The following is a 22,497-nucleotide window of genomic DNA, read 5'->3' on the forward strand; positions in this document are numbered from 1 at the left end:
GCTTATAATTATCTGCTCATGAATTCTTGGCATCTTATTTTCTTCTTATTAGGGTGTTTTACAGTATTGTAGATTTTTTCAAGGAGTTTTCTCAGTTTGTTATCAAGGCTGGTTCAATTTTGAGTTATATTTATGGTGTAGATTGGGAAAACAAACTTAAGGTGTTAATTTTTCAGAGATAGTTTATGCTTGAATTAGCTGTGTTTTTATGTATTCCAGCATACTCATGATTTGAGTTCTTAATTTTTCAGGCAAAAGAGTTGCAGGCAATTTTTGTGTGCTTGAGCCTATTAAGCAAGTGAGTTCTTTCTTTTGCGAATTGTCAATACTGTTTTGCAATTCTTTGGGTCCAGTCAGTGTGCCCCTCCCTCCATCCCCAATGGTATTCTCATTTTTTTCAGTCAATTAGAGCAAACCACACATATTTCACCTAATTACGACGCTCCTAATAACGTAATCATCTATTGTCAAAGCATTCCCAATTTATTTACTAATTTTAATTTTAGCTTTTAAGTTTGGGATTTGGTTTTTAATATTTATATTTTTGCACAAACTTGATGGTATGAAAGGGTTTGATGATTTCTGATTGTATGAAAGTTGTGTGGTTCAAAAGATGAAAGCATTTTGTTCTAAGAATTAGGAAGTAGTTGCTAAATGACGATTCTCCGTTTCGCTTTGGATAGAAAAGAATTAAGTGAAAATGCATTGATTTTGGTTTTATTTTTCTTGATTTCTTTAACATGTATATGGAAACATAGTTTTATGTCTCATATCTGTTTTCGCACTGGTTTACGGGTGCAGGTTGAAACTGTGGCTCAGTTTGGGGTAATCTTTCTTCTTTGTTCTCCACAACAAAGTTACTCTCTCTCTCTCTCTCTCTCTCTCTCTCTCTCTCTCTCTCTCTCTCTCTCTCTCTCTCTCTCTCTCTCTCTCCCTCTCTCCCTCCCTCCCTCCCTCCCTCCCTCCCTCCCTGTGTAATTTTGATATGCTTATAACTGAGTAAAAATAGTCAAATTCACCCTTTCATTATTGTAGCTTCGAGTTGTTCAAGCGGTTGCTATTCGAGGAGGGCTACTACAAATCTTCCTATTTATGTGCCTATGTGGCATTACCACCTCGGTATGTCTACTAATTTTCTCTAGAATTTCTGGCTATTGAAAAATCCATTTAGAACTAGAACATAGAGTTGTGATAAGCTTATGTATACCACATGAAGTTGGAGTAGAATACACTTCCTTTATCATCCTGCATCTTAGACACTCTTATTCTTTCTATGTTGAATCCTATAAGTAATTTGTAATTAGTTTTCTATATTTGGTACATGTAAGTTTGCACTTCCGATAATTTTTCTGGACCTCATTGTTTTAAGCTAAATGTTCAGTTAATGTAGACTATGTTATAGATGTTTCTCATTCTCAATGTCGCAGTTCTGATTGGAAGCCCATAAACCTACCTCATTCGTGCACACATTCGCACAACTTTGCACCCACATTCACTCCTATTATCCTTTTTCTTGGATGCATAGTATTTGACACACCCCGATCGAGATCGAGGCATACTGGCCGTCACGTGAGGGTGACGTAGCCATGTGCACAGTGCGGAAATAATAAAGATAAGAAATATACGAATAAATAAAAACCGAAAGCTACTAATGTGCACTAATAAACAGGAAGTGTTAGGAGTGAGATACAAGTGTAAATACTCCTAATCAGAGCATAGAAAGTCTAGGTGCAGTCTAGTAGGACAAGTATTAGTTATACAGTACCAGAAGATGTCCTACAAATATTTTATTCTGTTAGAACCGCTGAGATCCTCGTACGCCACCAACAGCAAGTCTACCTAAAACCTGGAGGGGCGCAAAACAGAAAATGTGAGTGTGCAAAAACAAAGTTTTTCAAAATCATTTCATTTATCAAACACTCTAACCCCTCGCCGTAAAATATGATAATTTTCCTAGAAATAGAATATAAACATATGCATAAATATATATATATATATATATATATATATATATATATCTCAATTCAAATCATGCTTCACATAACCATATTCATAAGTATGCCATGCCAAAACATAAAATAGAATAAGTAACCCAGGTGAGAATAAATTCATGGAAAATAACATATTAGCCGAAACCCCTGCAGAAGTCTGTACGGCTGAAATCATAACTCATTAGTCCATCTAGCCGGAGTCACTACAAATGACCTATATGGCATCACACTGCACACAAGTCGGAACCACTAAAAGAGTCTGTACGACAAGACTGGGTGTAATATAATTATGCTTAATACTACACTCTCATGATAGCTGGGCGATAAATCGCTAGTCACCTACGAGTCGGAACCACCTATGATGGTCTGTACGACAAGATTGTGCACCTAAATTAGATCCAATGTGAGCATATGGTGCAGGAGGTGACATTACATATAGGTCTGTGTCATATCTCTGGCTAATCACTAACACCGGGGTGCAGGTTTATGAGCTCAATGTTTCTCAATTAATCACAACCATTCAATACACATTCACAATTCATAAACTCACCTGGAACTTACCTGAGCGCCCACAACACCAAATCACATTTATGCATACAATTCTAACTCATGGTTTAAGCATAAATCAATAGGCATGACATTTTTAAAGCATAATTCATTTAAATGCATTTTCTGGGAAAATATCAAGCATATACGTATATACTTAAAATCAAAAGCCCACTTACTGGTATGTCGAAGGGTTGTAGCCCCGAGTCGCCCTTGACTGCGCTCGTCCTTGGGATAAGTCCTCCCTATATGCGAAACAACAGTTTTAGGACCTAAAATTCCCGGGATCTTGCCGAAAAAATCCATGATAATCCGGCCAAACTTAAAACTCACCAATCTCAGGTTCCCGACGTCCAATTTACTTGGTTTTTGTCCTCCGATCTTCGTAGGAACGTCCTCAAGCTTCCTATGAGCTTAAAATCCCCTTCTTGACGTTGATCCATGCGTAAAATGTGAGTTTGGCGTTCGTCCGTACAAAGTTGACAGAAACAGAAGAAAATCGAGAGGGATGAGAGAAAGAGTGCACGGGAAGGAGAGAGAGAGGGAGTTGGAGTGTGTGTGTGGTCCAAAATTGTCCACTCCAACTAACCAAAACAACTTAATTCCAATTAGTTCCAAATACATAGGAAAATAACTTGGACCTAAACCTAAGTCATGTACGCACACCACTACCCACGTTTAAGGGTAAAACCATCATTTCACACCATCTATAAAATTATCCCAGGACAGGCTGTGACAGTATTCATAGATCACATTGTTTTTTCTTTTGGCCCAAGATATTGAAATTTTTTATGGAATTTTATTGATGTAAATATTGTATCTTATTTTGGGGCATTACTGTATTAGGGGAAGATGAAGTCTATTTGGATAAGAGTAAATTGATTATGTTTTAATTTTTTTTTTGAATTCAGATAATCATTTTCAATTTTTTTGAATTTTGATTTAAAGGAATTTCTTACGCAAAAAAGTTATGGTTTTCTTATTAGTTTTTTGGATTGTTTATTCTAGATGGTTTTGTTTTCGTCAAATTTGTGGCTTTTGTGATTTGAGATTTGTACACAAATTGAAATTTAGTTTTTCTAATTTTAGCTCTCACTAGAACATATGCCCGCGCTTTGCTACGGGACCTTAAATGCACCAGCCTTAACTGCATGAATAAGACACATTTAACCTGAATAAATTAAACATAATCCTGAATGAACAGAGGCATAGATGAGCGAAATATTTTCTTGATTTTTCTTGTAAAACTCAAAGCTTACTGTCCAAAACCAAATAATTGGTACCATTTACATGCTTGTGCAACATATGCCCTACACTGGAAAAACATCAAAAATCGACTCATTGACGGATTTTGTTTTACATTTTTATAATCAAATCAAGTGGCAGTGTAGAACGTAAAATTACAAACTTGAAGCAACCAGAGAGCAGAAATTAAGATGTACAGATATCCTTAAACTTGTAACATACTATATGGAAGCTAACCGTAGAGGTTTGTGAAGCAAACTGTGGCATGAGTTGCAGTCAATTGAACAAACAGAGTCATTGAAATTTTGTATACTGTTAGTTTCTCAAGCAGCCTTTACATATTCAATCTCCAAAACCCACAATTTAAACAAAAACCCACAAATTTAAATGAAAAACTCTATAAAATCATGAAAAATTTAATAAAATCCAAGTATATTAATCACAAATTCGATCATACAAATCTCCACATCCAATAAGTCTAGAAGGTACCTAGCTTTGTTGCAAAATCGTATCTGTACATGCCAAAGTTCAAATTTCCTTGTAGCTGCCTTGATTCGATAAGTCCTGATTCAAGCAGACTTGAAAAAAGGTTTTCGAAAATAGGAACAATATTGGTAACAAATAAGTTGGAAAACGTTTGCAAACCAAAGATATTCCAAGAAGCTCAAGCATTTTCTATAAAACTACTTTTACTAAATAGTTGGTAATGATTTAAAATGCTTGACCAAGAAACTAAAAGAGACGTTGCACAAAGAAATTATACATATTTGAAAAGAACTGAACCGATTGAAATTTTTTGATGGAAAAAACTGATGACAGGATTTTTAGGCATCAATATTTCTTAAACCTAAAATGTTCGAAAAATTTTACATAAAAAATGTTTCATCAATACAGCTTACAATTTTTTGTATTTGCATGTATTATTTTATGAAATGATATATATTACCTAAGTTTCATAAGACAAAAACTTCAGAACTTCATTCATTTTATAAAATAGAATAAAAAAACATGACTTACACTTTTAAGGCACACTCCATTGTTGATATAAAGTTGATAGTGAGTTGATTCGTGGCTACCAACTGTAAATGAAAAATGTAAATGTTAAGTTATGTTACATGTTTAATTGTTTGGTAAATGCCAAGTTATGTTATTATGTATGATGGCTTGCCAAAGACTGAATAAAAAAATAAACAGTAAAGAGTTAAAACTCAAAGTTGAAATTCCATCTTCTATGTCCAACTCACCTTTCTTAATCTTTTCTGAAGAAATAAACAGAACTTTTCTTGTACTCTTCTTTAACCACTGCACTGAAAAATAAACACACATTGCTGTTTAAATATTAAAACTGAAGACCTTTAAATTCATAAATTATCCAAAACTTAATAAGCTAGTCAAAATAGCATTCATCACGACAATACCACTAAAATTAAGTTGTTTTGTTTCTGAACATTTTCTTAGTAATCAAGTGGAGGAAATCTGTGTTAAACTAAGCAGGCAGTGGTGGTTAATTTATGTTCTTTAAATTTATAATTTTATTAATATGTCAGTTGATCATTACTTTTTTAATTTGCTTTAACATGTTATTGTAGAATATACTCGACAAAAATCACATACTCGACAAAAATTCGAACCCATAAATCTGAAATTAGCAATGTTATTTCTTACCCCCCAAAGACATTCCAGGTCTTAAATGGTTACATTCATTAGTGAAGAAAGCTACACCACTCAAATGACAAAGATTAATAACCAGACACCCATCCATTTCTAAAGTGACCCCAATGATTCCTTCTCTGATAAAAAAACAATTATGGCCTGTGCTCAATTTAAAACCACATTAACAATGTTAACATCAAATTACAACACTGTAGATCGATATGATGCTTGACATCAAAGAATCTTAACGTATACGATAACGTTATATTTAGTTAATTTGTAAAATGATCATAACTTATTCTAATAACCTTAACGTTATACTTAGTATGCTTTGTAACGGTCCGAATTTCAATATAAACCTAATTAAGGAGTGTCTAATAACATTAAATAAAATTATTACTAATAACGTTAAGGATATATGATCAGTAAAATGATCGTAACGTTATACTTAGTATGCTCTGTACAATGATTTTAATAATCTTAACGTTAATTTTTATTCTAATAATGTTATTGGTTTATTAATAACGTTAATGAAGATTATTGTTTTTGGCGTGGGTCAATGAATATTGTTTTGTTATGTCATTTTATTACTTAACATTATTAGTTAAATTTAAATATATAATGTTATGATAAAATGATTTAAACTTAACGTTATTGGTAACAGCATACTAAGTTTCAAAAAACAACATTGAACTTAACTAAGTTTGATGTGAGGATTATGTTGAATGTAAATCATGGATCTATGCTGTAATCTGTGCATGACACACATCATACACATTTTAAAACAAACAATAACAATCACAAAAGAACCAATAGAGTGATGGCATAAAAATCTCAAGCATGTGGCATCATCTATCAATGAACAAAAATCAGATGCATCATGTATTGTAGAGGAATAGATAACTGAGAATTCCATTCTCAGAGTCACCACCACAGCAACAAAGAATAGAAGCATGAAAAAAAACATGCAAAACACATACAGTGTTTTTTTGCAGAGAGGTTGTAACACTGAAAAAGCAGCAGAGCAGGAGGAAAAAGAGAAATGGAGAGCAAGGTGGTCGCCAAAAGAGAAAACCAGAGTTATCAAATAGCAATTAGCACAAAATATCTTCTTAGCTCTCCTAATTTAATAATTTAGACTCAAAATAAATTCTATCAGATGTCTTTCCGGATCCAAGTTTTGAGAAAGATGGTATTGTCCAAGAAGAGCGGGACTTTTCCTTTCTAAAATAAGGAAGCCAACAGCAATCATCAATAAAAGTGGGTAGAGAATATAAAATTCTACTTGTCTTTTATTGCGGCTTTGGCGGCTTTGGCAAATGGGTTTTTTTTTTGTTTAAGGCAATGGATGGCAGCAGGAAAGGGGGAGAGCAGACAGGAAGCAGATAAGCTGCAGAAAAACAGCAGAAAAGCAGGAAAAAAAGAAGCATAAATTAAGCAAAAAAGCAAGAAATAATCAAATTGGACTCGAACTTACCAATTTTTATTCAAATAAACTAAAAAAAGGAGTTGGAATCAAACTAAACCTGAAATATATCATATATCCAATATTAAGTGCATACACCTATAAACTAATCTTTATATATACTTTAAAATAATACAAATCAATGTAATCTAAAATGTTATTATATTCAATACGGCAAATACCAAATTGTAAAGTGAAATCTAAAAAGTAAGGCCTATGCTAGACATCTGTATTATATAGCAACTTCATTTCCATCAGAGAGTACACATCATTGAACAAACTAAGAAGATACCTGTAGTAAATCGAGAAGCTTCCTCTCAAGATCTCTAATAGCATCACGTCGCTCTTGAATTTCGGCCAGAGTGTTCATTATCTACAATTTGATACACAATTTTGGAAATGATCAATCTTAATCAGAAAATTAAGTGTTTCACCAACCCAAGTTAGAAGAGTTAGGAGCTTAAAATTAATTATTCAAGATGTCAAAAAATGTGTCAAGTTTGTGAGAGAAAGCACAATTTAGATAGTAAAACGTGCTTATTTGGGGGCAGAGAATAAAAAAGGAAATTTGACAAACTTGGCCTCCCCCTTGTTCTTGGATTGCCTTCTGGAAAATTTTGTTCACTGCCTTCTGTCTCGATTAATCTTTCAATTGTCTGTACAATGTTAAACAAATAGAAAATGAGCTTTCACAGTGGTATAGATATACCGTAATTTCAACGGTGCAATAAGTTTTACCTCTTCATCAGCTCTTGCTCCCGTCACTGACATTCACAAAATGCAAGAGAAATAAACTATAAAATCAGATCATGGAAATTCAAGTAGAAGCTCTAGAAATAGCAACCACTGATGAGTGGCAAGTGAAGGGTTCAAACCTGTAAAAACTCGCCTCTCGACAACATCATGATACTCTTGATGGATGGTGTCCCTTAGAATCTGCATGTTTTAAGTTCAAAATTTAGCGATGAAAGAAACAAAGATTATGAGATTAAAACAAAACTGACCAAAAAGGATACAGACCCGGCGACTTAAAAATCAATTCTAATAAAATCAAAAACCCAGTAATTCTGGCAGTCACTGTACGACTGAGAAAACATAAAAAAAAATGAACACCAAAGAAGTCAATCACTGAGAAAACATCAAAAACCAAAATCAGACGCCAAAAATCCATAAACTTAAAATATGAGTTTTATTAATCGGATAATGAATCAATAAAATACCACGAATGCTGGTTAAAAAAAAAAAAAACCTTGATACCAAAGGACTGCAAAGGATTGCTTTGTCATAGAAAGTAAAAGAATAAATTGAATTAGCTGAACATGCTTCTTGCCAACCAACAAAGTAAAACACAGGGCAACAACTATTTCTTTTATCCCATTTGTCCAACACCAACCTGCATTTCAAACAATATGGAAGAGTTTAATAACTAATAACTTGAGGCACTTTCTAATTGTTAGCTAGCATGATAAGGACCATGGATAATTTATTGTGTTCATTTTCCTGCCATCTTAAGTGACCAAAAACTGAAATTTTCTTATCAAATGTGATAATGCTGCAATATATAGGATAACAGAGAAAATTCCAGTGAAGATTGGTTGAGGAAATTGACATCTCAAAATGAAATCTTCCAAATAACATCTCAAACCATAACGCAAATCAAATGCACCAAATCTCACATCAAAAAATAAATTATACAAATTGACATAATAGAAGAAACCCAACAGAGATTTTAGAGAGAGAGAGAGAGAGAGAGAGAGAGAGAGAGAGAGAGAGAGAGAGAGAGAGAGAGAGAGAGAGAGAGAGAGAGAGTACTAGAGGGAGTGAGATATGATTGTACCTGGAAAGCAAAAAATAAATTACATAAATTGTCAAATAGTTAAGCCCTAAAAAGCACCACTGCAAATAGGATAAGAAAATTGAAATTAACCCTAATAAAATTAGGAGAGAAGAATATGAAAAAGGAATACCTTTCAGCCCCTTGAGTTATTGGAAAAAACCCCAACAGAGCAAAAGCCTCCAACTCCAAAGATTGTTGTGGGATTTTGAAGAGAGCAAGAGAGAGAGAGAGAGAGAAAATATCAGAAGAAATAAAGCAAGAGATGGGGAACCAAAAGGGGGAAGAAGAAGCGAAGCAGAGGAAGAAAGAAATAAGGGAAAAAAAGGACAACTGACATTAAGTACGCAACCATATACTTATAATAACAACTAATCAAATAGAACTAAAAAAATATGGAGGAATCATATCAGTCACACTTACCAAGTATTGAAAAGATATCATTTCGAGCAACAAAGTCAGTCTCACAGTTAAGTTCAATAATAGCAGCCCTATTCTAATTCTGAGCTAGAGCTAGCAAGCCCTCAGCAGCCATCCAAGATGACTTTTTCGACGCCAAAACCTCCTCTCTCCTCCTCAATTCCTTCTGAGCAGCCTCTGCATTTCATTAAAGAAACCGACTTTGATAAGGATTCAAAAAATATATACACACACACATAACCGATTCAAATTAGCATAAACAAAAATGGGAAGAAAGGGGTTCTGACCAATGTCCCAATTGCTATCAATGAGAGCAACCTTAACGTCTTTCGCACTGGTTCGCTCCCATAATTATATGGTTCTATTGGCATATTCAGACTTCAAAATAAAATCTGGCAGTTGTTTGCGCTTGTAAACAATTTCTCTTTACAAAACTACATAAATTGTAATGACCTAAGAAATCAAAATTTGATTAGGCATTAGAAACAATGTTACCTTTTGGAGAGAAGGATGCTCAACCAAATGAAAACCCAAATTTAAAACAACAAACGAATGAGAATCTGACATTATAAAATCCGTAAGAAGCGCATAGTGCGTCTAATTTAAAAAGTCTCTCACACATATGTAATTTTTTTTTTTAAAAAAAAAACACCTTGATAACAAAGGACTGCAAAGGATTGCTTTGTCATAGAAAGTAAAGAATAAATTGAATCAGTTGAACATGCTTCTTGCCAACCAACAGAGTAAAACACAGGGCAACAACCATTTATTTTATCCCATTTGTCCAACACCACCCGCATTGCAAACAAAAAGGAAGAGTTTAATAACTAATAACTTCAGACACTTTCCAATTCTCAGCTAGTATGATAAAGACCATGGATAATTTATTATGTCCATTTTCCTGCCATCTTAAGTGACCAGAAACTGAAAATTTCTTATCAAATGTATTAATGCTGCAATATATATGATGGCGGAGAAAATTCCAATGAAGATTTTTTGAGGAAATTTCTTTTCATCGCATACAGACAAAACAATATAATATCCATCATACCTTAACAACAGAGGCTCCGGTAGCAAACTTTTTCCCCAATTTCTTTGAAGCATCACTAAGTTTGACACCTGAATTGTAATGAAAGAAACCATTTTAATTATGGTAGGAACAAAATAAGAATCTCCAAATAGAAAGACAAACAAAAGGCCCCAATCTGAACAACCACGATTTCCTAAAGCAAAAAACAAAACAAAATTAAACACGACGACAGGAAATTCGTAGCTACAAACAAAATCCCCAAAATCATGATAACAAAATTTAAACAGAAAACCCATTCATAAATAAAAATTTACATTCCTAAACCCCTCTCTCCCTATCTGCAATGTGCATGGCTCCCATCGCCTTATCTCTAGATTTTAATCCCAGCCTTGAGATGGGATTTCCAACTTTCGACACCCAAAGGGCAAGCCTCATTGAAAATGGACCAAAGCCCATCAAACAGCTGATGGCTGGCCCAAATATAGTGTATGGAACTGCCATTATTGCAGCAGTATATAATCTAATCAAATTAGTAAGAAAAACATATGTTCTCATGCATGTAGAAACTCAGTTGAGAGAATACTACAATTGCAACACAATGAAAAGAGGTAAAGTGGCAAACACATGACAACTACACTCAAAATATAGAAGCAACCAGGAAATAAAACAACATAAAAAAAGAGCCCACCAATTTAATGAAGAATTCTCCAAAACTCATAACTATAAACATAATTCTACGAAAGCATGAAAAATTTACTAAAACCCAAATAACACGTAACAAATCCGAAATCAAATTCTAAGTGGGTTTATGAAAAATACTATTAATCAGATATGAACATTGTTTCCATATCAGATTGAGAGTGTGTGTTTAGTTTGGAGGCATGGTCTTAAGAGTTTACAAACTGCTTATATGATTATCTGACTTCAGTGTTTACAAACTGCTCTGGTATATTCTAATTTGGTTGTAAATTAATGATTTTACTCGAGGTAATCGAGCACATTGCAGACCCTACTGAATTGTGTAAATAATTATGAAACAGACATCTGTCTATTCGAACACGTACACACATATATGATACACACACACACACACACACACACATATATATATATATATGATGGATGAACCTATCAGATAGCCAAAGAAGTCAAAAGAGAGAGAGGGAGACTCCCTTCTTTGTTAGCTTATCTATAAAAGTAGCATCAGCTTTTTTCTCACCTAATGAAAGATTCTAAACTATTTTTGCATATGAAAGCAATAAAACAGTTGTTGGATGATCATCATATAGGGCCATGGCTAGCTGCCCACTATATGTATATGCAGAGGACAGAAAATGAGCCTAAGATGTTAGCCTTGCAACTCACCCATAAACCTGCTCCTTTAAATACATTCCTTTGGCTTCACTCGTACTCAAAAACCCCAAAAGATGTTTCCCCAAAAATAAAACACATCTCTCACTAAGTCTTCATCATACTGTTTCCACACACCCTTTCATATTATCCTCCCTTCAAAACCTTACTCTACCACTCTACCCTCTCCACAGCCATGAGCTTCCCTATTAGATGATAGGTTTGAGTTCGACCCTGAGGAGTGCAGTATTGAGAACGGCAAGTGGGTGTTCAAAACCAAGATTTAAAAAAGCAATATATCAATAGATGAGCAAAACAATAACTAAAAGAGCCTTATAACACCCTTATCACATAAATACAGAAGCAACAAAGTATGGAGAAACAATCTAGTAACAGAAATACATAAGCAACCAAGATTTGCAAAAACAATCTATCAACAGAGGAGCAAAACAACAACTAAAATAGCCTTCTAACACCTTTATCACAAAAATACAGAAGCAAGAAAGTATGGAGAAACAACCTAGTAACAGAGAGATATTCAAAGGATGTAAAGCAGAAAAGGAACCTCAATTTGGTTTGTTGAGAAGGAAATAGGAGCAAAGCATGAAGAAACACATAAATGAGCACAGTGTAACTCCCAAAGTTATAAAGACACAAACCTGACTCTAACAGTGCACTAAACAGATTGATCTTCCTAACACCCAACTAAACGGGCTATAAAATTCCTTTACAATTTTATTGAAACAACAAAATGTTAATCACAGTTTTAACAAAGCAAATGGCAAACTAAACAATAAACAATGATTTAAAAACACTATTTTACCTGTTGAATCAGAGGACAAAACCTCTAAAAATCCCTGCCACTCAGTCAAACCATGCTTTCTGCCCTCTCTCTCTCACTCTCCATCCTTCTTTAAAAAATTTGACAAAATCTATAAATCTCTCCCACAACCCTACAAATTGCACGCAACCATGCCTTCCCCATTAATTGTTGCGGAAATGGCATCCAGCTGGAACCAAAATCCCGAAAGGAACCCTACCCCTAGCCCTCCCAACTTGCCTCGCCGTCTCTCTGTGCACCCTTTGTTGTCAACCCTTAAAACCAAACTCTCGGGCACCCCTACCCTTGATTCGCTTATCCTACCCCTCTCTCTCTCCTTCCGTCTTTCCTCACATCCCGTTTGCAACGCACGACTCTTCCCTCTCTCCTCTTCTCTCACCCACGACTCTTCCATCTCTACTCTACTCTCTGCCATTTTGCAAGCTGCACTGTGTATGACTCATGGCATTCACCTCAGTGCATTCCTATCCCTACCGAAACCAACCAAATAAAACCCAGCCACAGGTCAAACCAGCAAAAGCCCATATGCCCAAATCCAAAAAAAATCCCCCAGGCCGAACCCAAAACTTCCACAAAGCCCACTCATTAAACCAATGGTATGGTTGTAATTAAACTGAAATTCAGGTACAAGAAATTCAGGTACAATGAACAGTAAAGAACAGTGCCAATTGCAATGCTTTCTTTAGACTAAAGTAATTTGGATCCAGACACTTCCTCATCATTAAAATCATTTTTTTGCTGTTCTTTTCGAAGCATGGTTGCAGATCAACAAGGCATCAAGGTATGTCATTTAAGTATATATTGTACATGTGTGTATTGCGTTATACATGTGTGAGTGTTAATATATTTTAGGGTTCTTTAGATATAAGCCTGGACAAGTTGCATTTCATAAACAAAAACCCACAGAAATTTGAATCTCTACATAAAATCCAATTTTCAAATAAACTGACATGTAGGCAAATAAGTGACCTATTATTACAATATATTTACAACTTATGCCACAACTCCCTAATTAAGTCAATAAAGGTTATCATAACCAAGGTACAAAATATCGATGATATCGGAAATATTGGTAGTTCAAAAACACAAAAATTTCGATGGAAATATCGGGATATTATTGTTTATCCCTTTATTTTGTGATAAGGCAGAGACTTTTTTATTTTCCCAAGTTCCCGTTCACATCTTTTCATATTTTCAGACTTTTCTTCTTTTACATCTTCTTCTTCATCTTTTCAAACGTTTCTCTTTTATCTCTCCGCTCCATCTTCTTCTTCATCTTTTCACCTTCCTCCTCCGATGGCCACCCTCTCCGCCTTCTCGCCTTCTTCTTGGCTCGACCCCAACTTCGCCTCCGCCTTCCTCAACAATCCCACCGATGACAACCCCACATCTGTCGTTGACTTTAGCGACGACCACCACGACCCCTAATCGCCCCCAAACCCTAACCTCAACCTCCACAATAACCACCCATTCTCCTCCTCCCCCCGGAGCCTGCCCCGTCGGCGCCGCGCTCGCCTCTGTCTCTGTTCCACGTCTGCTTCAACCAAGACCATGGGTTCAAGATCTACAACTGCGATCCGTTCCACGAGCACTTTCGCCGTAACTTCGACAACGGCGGCGGAATCGGCGTCGTTGAGGTGTTTATCTTGGGTAAGAGCCTGGATTGCAGAAAGAGATCTGGGCAGCTACGACGACGCAGCCTCGGTTGCCTTTCCGACGACGGAGCCACGCCGATTGTTTCGATAATATCGAATATATTGAGATATTATCGATATTATCGATAATATCGCGATATTTTGACGATAATTAGGGGGATATGTGGGAAAATATCGGTCTCTCTGAAAAACGATAATATCGGCGAAATTATCGATATTTTAGTCATTGATCATAACTCACCCTAATTATGATGAGCAACAAGCCCCTATACTATTAATATATTATACCAACAAATTTACCTATATTTTGTAGATTCAATAATAAGTATATTCATCTGAGAAATATCAATAGTATGCCTAATAAGTATATTTATATGAGAAATATTGATAATATGCCTACTAATAGAGGCTCGGAATGCATGATAAACATGTATGAAATATTATACTAATTTACCTATATTATGTAGATTCACTAATGTAAATAATAAAATATATTTTCTATGAGAAACATCAATAGTATGCCTAATAAGTATATTTATATTAGAAATATCAATAATATGCCTACTAATAGAGGCTCTCGGTGCATGATAAACATGTATGAAATATTATACTAATTTACCTATACAAATTAATTTACTTATATTTTGTAGATTCACTAATTTAAATGATAAATATATTTTATATGAGAAATATTAACAATATGCCACCTAATAGAGGCTCATGATCCATGATAAACATGTATGAAATTTTATACTAATTTACCTATATTTTCCAGATTCAAAAATTTGATAACAGGTGCATTATTTTTCAAAATGACCAAAACTATTAGTACTAAGTACAACAACAACAACAACGACGTTTTGTGTCGGCTATATGAATCTTAGAACGCCATTGCGCTCGGTTTTGTGTCATGTCCTCCATTAGATCCAAGTACTCTAAGTCTTTTCTTAGGGTCTCTTCCCAAGTTTTCCTAGGTCTTCCTCTACCCCTTCGGCCCTAAACCTCTATCACGTAGTCACATCTTCGAACTGGAGCATCAGGAGGCCTTCTTTGCACATGTCCAACCCCATTTTGTGTACATGTTGATGCTTCACCGCCCAACATTTTGTGCCATACAGCATCGCCGACCTTATTGCCGTCCTATAAAATTTTCCCTTGAGCTTCAGTGGCCTACGACGGTCACACAACACGCCGGATGCACTTTTCCACTTCATCCATCCAGCTTGTATTCCATGGTTGAGATCTCCATCTAATTCTCCGTCCTTTTGCAAGATAGATCCTAGGTAGCGAAAACGGTCGCTCTTTGGTATTTCCTGATCTCCGATCCTCACCCCAAACTCATTTTGGCCTCCATTTGCACTGAACTTGCACTCCATATATTCTGTCTTTGATCAGCTTTGGCGAAGACCTTTAGATTCCAACACTTCTCTCCAAAGGTTAAGCTTCGCATTTACCCCTCTTGAGTTTCATCTATCAACACTATATCGTTTGTGAAAAGCATACATCAAGGAATATCATCTTGAATATGTCCTGTTAACTCATCCATTACCAACGCAAAAAGGTAAGGACTTAAAGATTGTTGATGCACAAAATCAGTGAGGACTTTAGTACAACAGAAAGTAATAAGTTTGTAATCTTTGCTAGATTTCTCTGGTCATTAGTGTGGTTAAGTATGTAAATGGATAGAGACAGGAAAGCAAACACAAGATGCACGTGGTTTACCCAAATTGGCTACGTCTATGGAGTAGAAGAGTTCTCATTAATTGTGAAGGGTTTACACAATACATAGGTTCAAGCTCTCCTTTAGTGAGTACAAGTGAATGATTTAGTACAAATGACATTAGGAAATAGTGTGGGAGAATGATCTCGTAATCACGAAACTTCTAAGTACCGAAGTGTGGTATCGTCTTCACTTGCCTTATTTGTCTCATAGGTAGATGTGGCATCTTCTCTAGAAGTACTCTTCCTCCATCCAGGGGTAGTATCGTTAACTGGTGGAGATGCACAAGGTAATGTATCAATTTCACTTGAAGCTTACTTGTAGTTTCAGGCTTGGTCAAGCGCGATACAAACCATGTAGTAAGAGTCCCCCAAGTCGCCGAGCTAGGGGATCTGCTGAAAGAGGTGACAGACAAGGTAAGCAATCAGAGCTCCAAGCAATCAGTCCCAGATCAGAAGTTTGATTTTGAGTTCCGGCTGATTGTTCTCATTCTCCCTATCTTGCAGGCAGCATGAAGGATAAAGAGAAGAAAAAGGAGAATAGATGATATGAGATACTTTTGCTTTTGAAGAAGTAACTTTCCACAAGCTTATTCTTGAACTGGGCTGGAAGGTTTTCTGGTTTCTTCCAGAGTATAAGGCCAATTGAAGAATTTGAGGGTCAAAACAAGTCCATCAAATTTAGAGTACGTTTGACCCTGCTGATATGAGATACTTTTTCTATTGACAAAGTAGTGGATGTATCGGCACGTGTTCTGTTACGCTTGTCTCCACATGCTTCCTTGTATCCTTCTCACTTTCCCTATCTGTTCCTCAGGCAGATGTGGTATCTTCTCTGAAAGCATAAGATGTTGAAGATGAGTACTCGAGAGCAATGCCAGGTAAGTAATCACGTAAGGGGTTCCAGGCAGTCAGTTCCTGACTGGAAGCTTGATTCTAAGTGCTGATTGATTGCTCTCTTTCTCATTGTCTTGCAGGTAAGAACAAGGCCAAAGGAAATGACAGGGAAAAAGCATGATATGGGATACTCTTGCTTTTAACCCTGATGATATGAGATATTCTTGCTCTGGTGTAGCTTTTTTGCAAAGGTATTATCGGGGGGAAAGAAAGCTGAGTATTTCGAGAGGCTTCATTGGGAGTGCCTTCTCAGATATGAGGAAGGGTTGAGCATTTTTGCAGGTCTGCCTATCCGTTGAGGATGGAGGTCGACATATATAGGAGTCTCCCTAATAACAAGTAGTAATGCTATTCCTTTACCCTGCTTGGTCATAACACGGTAGTGGGAGCTGCCAGCTTCACGTGTGTCAGAACACTTTGAAAAAGTGGTCTGTGGTATCTGGAAAGCTGATGTTGCGTGTGAAGATTACAGACAAGCTTTATCCAAGGAGATCTGGCTCTCGAAGTTGAGAAAGCGGTGCGTCTTCGTTTTTTGAGAAAGCAATCCTACTAGGAGTCTGGCTCTCGAGATTTAGATAGCGGTGTCTCTTCGATTTTTGAGAAAGTAATCATGTTGGGAGTCTGGCTCTCGAGATTCGGAGGGCGGTACCTCTTCGATTTTGGAGCAAGCAATCTTGTTAGGAGTGTTTTCTCGAATGTGAGTAAAGGTTGGGCATGTTTGCTAGTCTACCTTGCCACAGAGCACAGAGGTTGACTCACAGAGACTTTCCAATTATCCAGCAGTGGTGCTGTTCCTTTACCCTTGTGGGTAATAATATGGTAGCTAAACCTTCAAAATTTATGTGTCTAAACTTTGTTATTGCTGTTTCTTTGCTATTCTTTTACCCTTCTTGGTCATAGTGATGTAGTGGGAGCTGCAAGCTTCACATGTCTAAACTTTGTCAGAGATCTTTGGCAAAGTTATCTGTGGTACCCATGAGCTGATGGTGCGTGTGGAAAGTGGATGATTGAACAATAAGATTCACGTGTTTTCTACTTCAACAGAATGCCCGTAATTTCAGCAAAGCTGAGTGTGCATATGATAGGTGCTGACAAGGCTAAAAAGAGCAGTGTCTCTTCGATTTCTAAGATCGACCCTGGTGGTCTCTGAGCAGCCCAACTTTTGAGAAAGCAAGCGCCTCTTCGATTTCTGAGATCGACCTTCATGGTCTTTGCAGCCCAGCTTTTGAGAAAGCAAACGCCTCTTCGATTTCTGAGATCGGCCCTCGTGGTCTCTGAGCAGCCCAGCTTTTGAGAAAGCAAACGCCTCTTCGATTTCTGGGCAGACGCCTCTTCGATTTCTGAAGCTCCGTCGAGTGCAGATTTTTATAGAGGCTCGCATTAAGTTCCAAAGAACACTTGAATCTCCACCAGTAGAAGCTCTCTTCTTGCACTTCTAAGATCTTGATTTGTCTGACCTCTTCTCTCTTCAACACCTTTGAAAATGTCTGGCCCCTCCGATCGTCATTTTGACTTGAACCTTGTTAAAGAGGCAGCCACGCCTTCTCCAGACAACATATGGCGCCCATCCTTCTTATCCCCTATTGGTCCTCTTACCATTGGGGATTCTGTGATGAAGAATGATATGACCGCTACGGTGGTGGCCAGGAACTTTCTCACTCCCAAAGATAACAGACTACTTTCCAAACGGTCTGATGAGTTGGCTGTTAAGGATTCTCTGGCTCTGAGTATTCAGTGTGCAAATTCTGTGTCTAATATGGCCCAACGCCTATTTGCTCGAACCTGCCAAGTTGAATCATTGGCGGCTGAAGTGATGAGTCTCAAACAGGAGATTAGAGGGCTCAAGCATGAGAATAAACAGTTGCACCGACTCGCACATGACTATGCTACAAACATGAAGATGAAGCTTGACCAGATGAAGGAATCTGATGGTTAGGTTTTACTTGATCATCAACGGTTTGTGGGTTTGTTCTAAAGGCATTTATTGCCTTCGTCTTCTGGGGCTGTACCGCGTAATAAAGCTCCAAATGATCAACCTCTAATGCCTCCTCCTTTTAGGGTTCTTTCTAGTACTGAGGCTCCGAATGATCCCCCTCTGGTGCCTTCTCTTTCTGGGGCTCTACCGACTGCTGAGACTTCTCCTAAGCAACCTTTGTGAAGGCTCCCTCTTGTTTGTTTATTTTGACTCATGTATATGTACATATTTGTAACTTATCGGAGATATCAATAAATAAGCTTTGCTTCATTTCAACGTATTGTGTTAAATACCAAAGCCTTCTTCACTGAGTGGGGTCAGCTATATGAATCTTAGAACGCCATTATACTCGGTCCTGTGTCATGTCCTCCGTTAGATCCAAGTACTCTAAGTCTTTTCTTAGAGTCTATTCCAAAGTTTTCCTAGGTCTTCCTCTACCCTTTCGGCCCTGAACCTCTGTCCCATAGTCGCATCTTCTAACCGGAACGTCAGTAGGCCTTCTTTGCACATGTCTAAACCACCGTAACTGATTTTCTCTCAGCTTTCGTACAATTTCGGCTACTCTTACTTTACCTCGGATATCCTCATTCCTAATCTTATCCTTTCTTGTGTGCTCACACATCCAACAAAGCATCCTCATCTCCGCTACACCCATTTTGTGTACGTGTTGATACTTCACCGCCCAACATTCTGTGTCATACAGCATCGCTAGCCTTATTGCCGTCCTACAAAATTTTCCCTTGAGCTTCAGTGGCATATGGTGGTCACACAACACGCCGGATGCACTCTTCCACTTCATCCATCCAACTTGTATTCTATGGTTGAGATCTCCATCTAATTCTCCGTTCTTTTGCAAGATAGATCCTAAGTAGTGAAAACGATCGCTCTTTGGTGTTTCCTGATCTCCAATCCTCACTCCTAACTCATTTTGGCCTCCATTTGCACTGAACTTGCACTCTATATATTCTGTCTTTGATCGGCTTAGGCGAAGACCTTTAGATTCCAACACTTCTCTCCAAAGGTTAAGCTTCGCATTTACCCCTTCCTGAGTTTCATCTATCAACACTATATCGTCTGTGAAAAGCATACACCAAGGAATATTATCTTGAATATGTCATATTAACTCATCCATTACCAACGCAAAAAGGTAAGGACTTAAGGATGAGCCTTGATGTAATCCTACCGTTATGGGGAAGCTTTCGGTTTGTCCTTCATGAGTTCTTACGGCAGTCTTTGCTCATTCATACATATCCTTTATAGCTTGGATATATGTTACTCGTACTCCTTTCTTCTCTAAAATCCTCCAAAGAATGTCTCTTGGGACCCTATCATACGCTTTTTCCAAATCTATAAAGACCATGTGTAAATCCTTTTTCCCATCTCTATATCTTTCCATCAATCTTCATAAGAGATAGATTGCCTTCATGGTTGAGCGCCCTGGCATGAACCCGAATTGGTTGTCCGAAACCCGTGTCTCTTGCTTCAATCTATGCTCAATGACTCTCTCCCAGAGCTTCATTGTATGACTCATTAGCTTAATACCCCTATAGTTCATGCAATTTTGTACGTCGCCCTTATTCTTGTAGATAGGCACCAAAGTGCTCTTTCGACACTCATTTGGCATCTTCTTCGTTTTCAAAATCCTATTGAAAAGGTCAGTGAGCCATGCTATACCTGTCTCTCCCAAGACTTACCACACTTCGATCGGTATATCGTCAAGGCCCACTACTTTTCTATGCTTCATCTTCTTCAAAGCTCCAACCACTTCTTCCTTCCTAATTCGACGATAAAAGGAGTAGTTTCTACACTCTTCTGAGTTACTCAACTCACCTAAAGAAGTACTCCTTTCATGTCCTTCATTGAAAATATTATGAAAATAACCTCTCCATTTGTCTTTGACCGCGTTCTCTGTAGCAAGAACCTTTCCATCCTCATCCTTGATGCACTTCACTTGGTTTAGGTCCCTTGTCTTCTTTTCCCTTGCTCTAGCTAGTTTATAGATATCCAACTCTCATTCTTTGGTATCTAGTCGCTTATACATATCGTCATAAGCCACTAACTTAGCTTCTCTCACAACTTTCTACGCCTCTTGCTTCGCTCTTCTATACCTTTCACCATTTTCATCGGTCATGTCCTTGTATAAGGCTTTACAACATTCCTTCTTAGCCTTCACCTTTGCTTATACCTCCTCATTCCACCACCAAGATTCCTTTTGGTGTGGAGCAAAGCCCTTGGACTCTCCTAATACCTCTTTTACTACTTTTCAGATACAACTAGCCATGGAATCCCACCTTTGGCTAGCTTCCCCCTCTCTATCCCACACACACTGGGTGATTACTTTCTCTTTGAAAATGGCTTGTTTTTCTCCTTTTAAGATTCCACCATCTAATCTTTGGGCACTTCCAAGTCTTGTTCTTTTTTCTCACTCTTTTGATATGTACATCCATCACCAACAAACGATGTTGATTAGCCAAGCTCTCTCCCGGTATAACTTTGCAATCCTTACAAGTTATACGATCCCCTTTCCTCATTAGAAGAAAATCTATTTGTGTTTTTGACGACATACTCTTGTAGGTGATCACATGTTCTTCTCTTTTCTTAAAGAAGGTGTTGGCTAAGAAGAGATCATATGCCATTGCAAAATCCAAGATAGATTCCACATCCTCGTTTCTCTCCCCAAAACCATGGCCACCATGAAAACCTCCATAGTTGCCTGTCTCCCTGCCCACGTGTCCATTTAAATCTCATCCTATAAATAACTTCTCCGTCTGGGCAATTCCTTGCACCAAGTCTCCAAGGTCTTCCCAAAATTTCTCCTTCGAACTCGTATCCAACCCTACTTGAGGTGCGTATGCACTAATCACATTGATGAGTTCTTGTCCTATTACAATCTTGATTGCCATGATTCTATCTCCTCCCCTCTTGACATCTACAACATCTTGTGTCAAGGTCTTGTCCACGATGATGCCAATACCGTTTCTCGTTCTATTTGTGCCCGAATACCAAAGTTTAAACCCTGAGTTTTCTAGATCCTTTGCCTCTTAGTTTCTTATAGGCACATAATATTTATCCTTCTCCTCACCATAACTTCCACTACTTCCATAGATTTTCCCGTTAAGGTTCATATATTCCACGTTCCTAAACGCATTCTACTCTCTTGAACTCTACCCTTCTGTCCTAGCTTCTTCACCCTTCTCCGTCCAATAGGATCAAAGTACTTCTTTTGTGTGTCCTGTGTAAAGTTGATAGGAGCATATGCTCCCAAACAACTTTGAGTGGAGTCGTTCGAAAAGAAGTTTCTATGGCCCCCTTGCTCATTTAACACTGCATCTGGGTGCCGATGGAGATACAGCGACCCTTGCTCACTTATCACTGTGCTCGGGCCACACAGTGCGCCACTTACGGGTGACGCCCTAGCTTTAGCGCGATTTCGTTCTGGATTCATTTTCATAAGGATTTGACGTAACTGAGGAGTGCTGGCTGTCGACTACCTGACGCCCTCCCCCTCCTCCTTTACCCGGGCTTGGGACCGGCAATGTAAGATAAACTTACACAGGCGGAGTTCTATTAGTACTAAGTAAAAAAAAAAAAAAGGTACATTGATATTTGAAAAATAAAACAAAACATACTAGACACATCATTTTTCACGCTTTTTGTTTTAAAGAAAACAAAAGCATGGTTTTTATTAAATCACTACGGTACATTAATCTGAAAATTTATTGTTGAATTCAAAACGTTTTGAATTTTTATTCCTACGTCAATTAAAATTTCAAAGTTGGAGACAATAAAATAAAAAAGCTTTCCATTTTAATTTTGATATCAATATAAAATGCTATAATGACTAAATTGAGGGTAATTTGGGAAATTAGAATAATA

The 22,497-nt window shown here is 37.2% G+C and overlaps 1 protein-coding gene and 1 long non-coding RNA gene across 4 annotated transcripts in view; one reads left to right on the forward strand and one right to left on the reverse strand.

The window, feature by feature from the left end:
* Positions 1-22,497, forward strand: part of LOC103443853 (uncharacterized) — a 39,157-nt gene that overhangs the window by 10,896 nt on the left and 5,764 nt on the right. For all 3 annotated transcript variants that reach the window (XM_070806923.1, XM_070806924.1, XM_070806922.1), the window contains 4 exons: positions 252-298; positions 802-825; positions 1,036-1,119; positions 13,083-13,156. In XM_070806923.1, the coding sequence (XP_070663024.1) occupies positions 252-298; positions 802-825; positions 1,036-1,119; positions 13,083-13,156 (229 nt within the window). The remainder of the gene's footprint in view (positions 1-251; positions 299-801; positions 826-1,035; positions 1,120-13,082; positions 13,157-22,497) is intronic.
* On the reverse strand, positions 7,479-7,929 carry LOC139188459 (uncharacterized). Its single transcript, XR_011571884.1, has 3 exons — positions 7,776-7,929; positions 7,639-7,664; positions 7,479-7,556 (listed from the first exon to the last, which is right to left on the reverse strand). It is a non-coding gene; the product is annotated as an uncharacterized lncRNA (long non-coding RNA).

The sequence above is a fragment of the Malus domestica genome, chromosome 10 (genome assembly GCF_042453785.1).
Source record: "Malus domestica chromosome 10, GDT2T_hap1".
Lineage (NCBI taxonomy): Eukaryota > Viridiplantae > Streptophyta > Magnoliopsida > Rosales > Rosaceae > Malus > Malus domestica.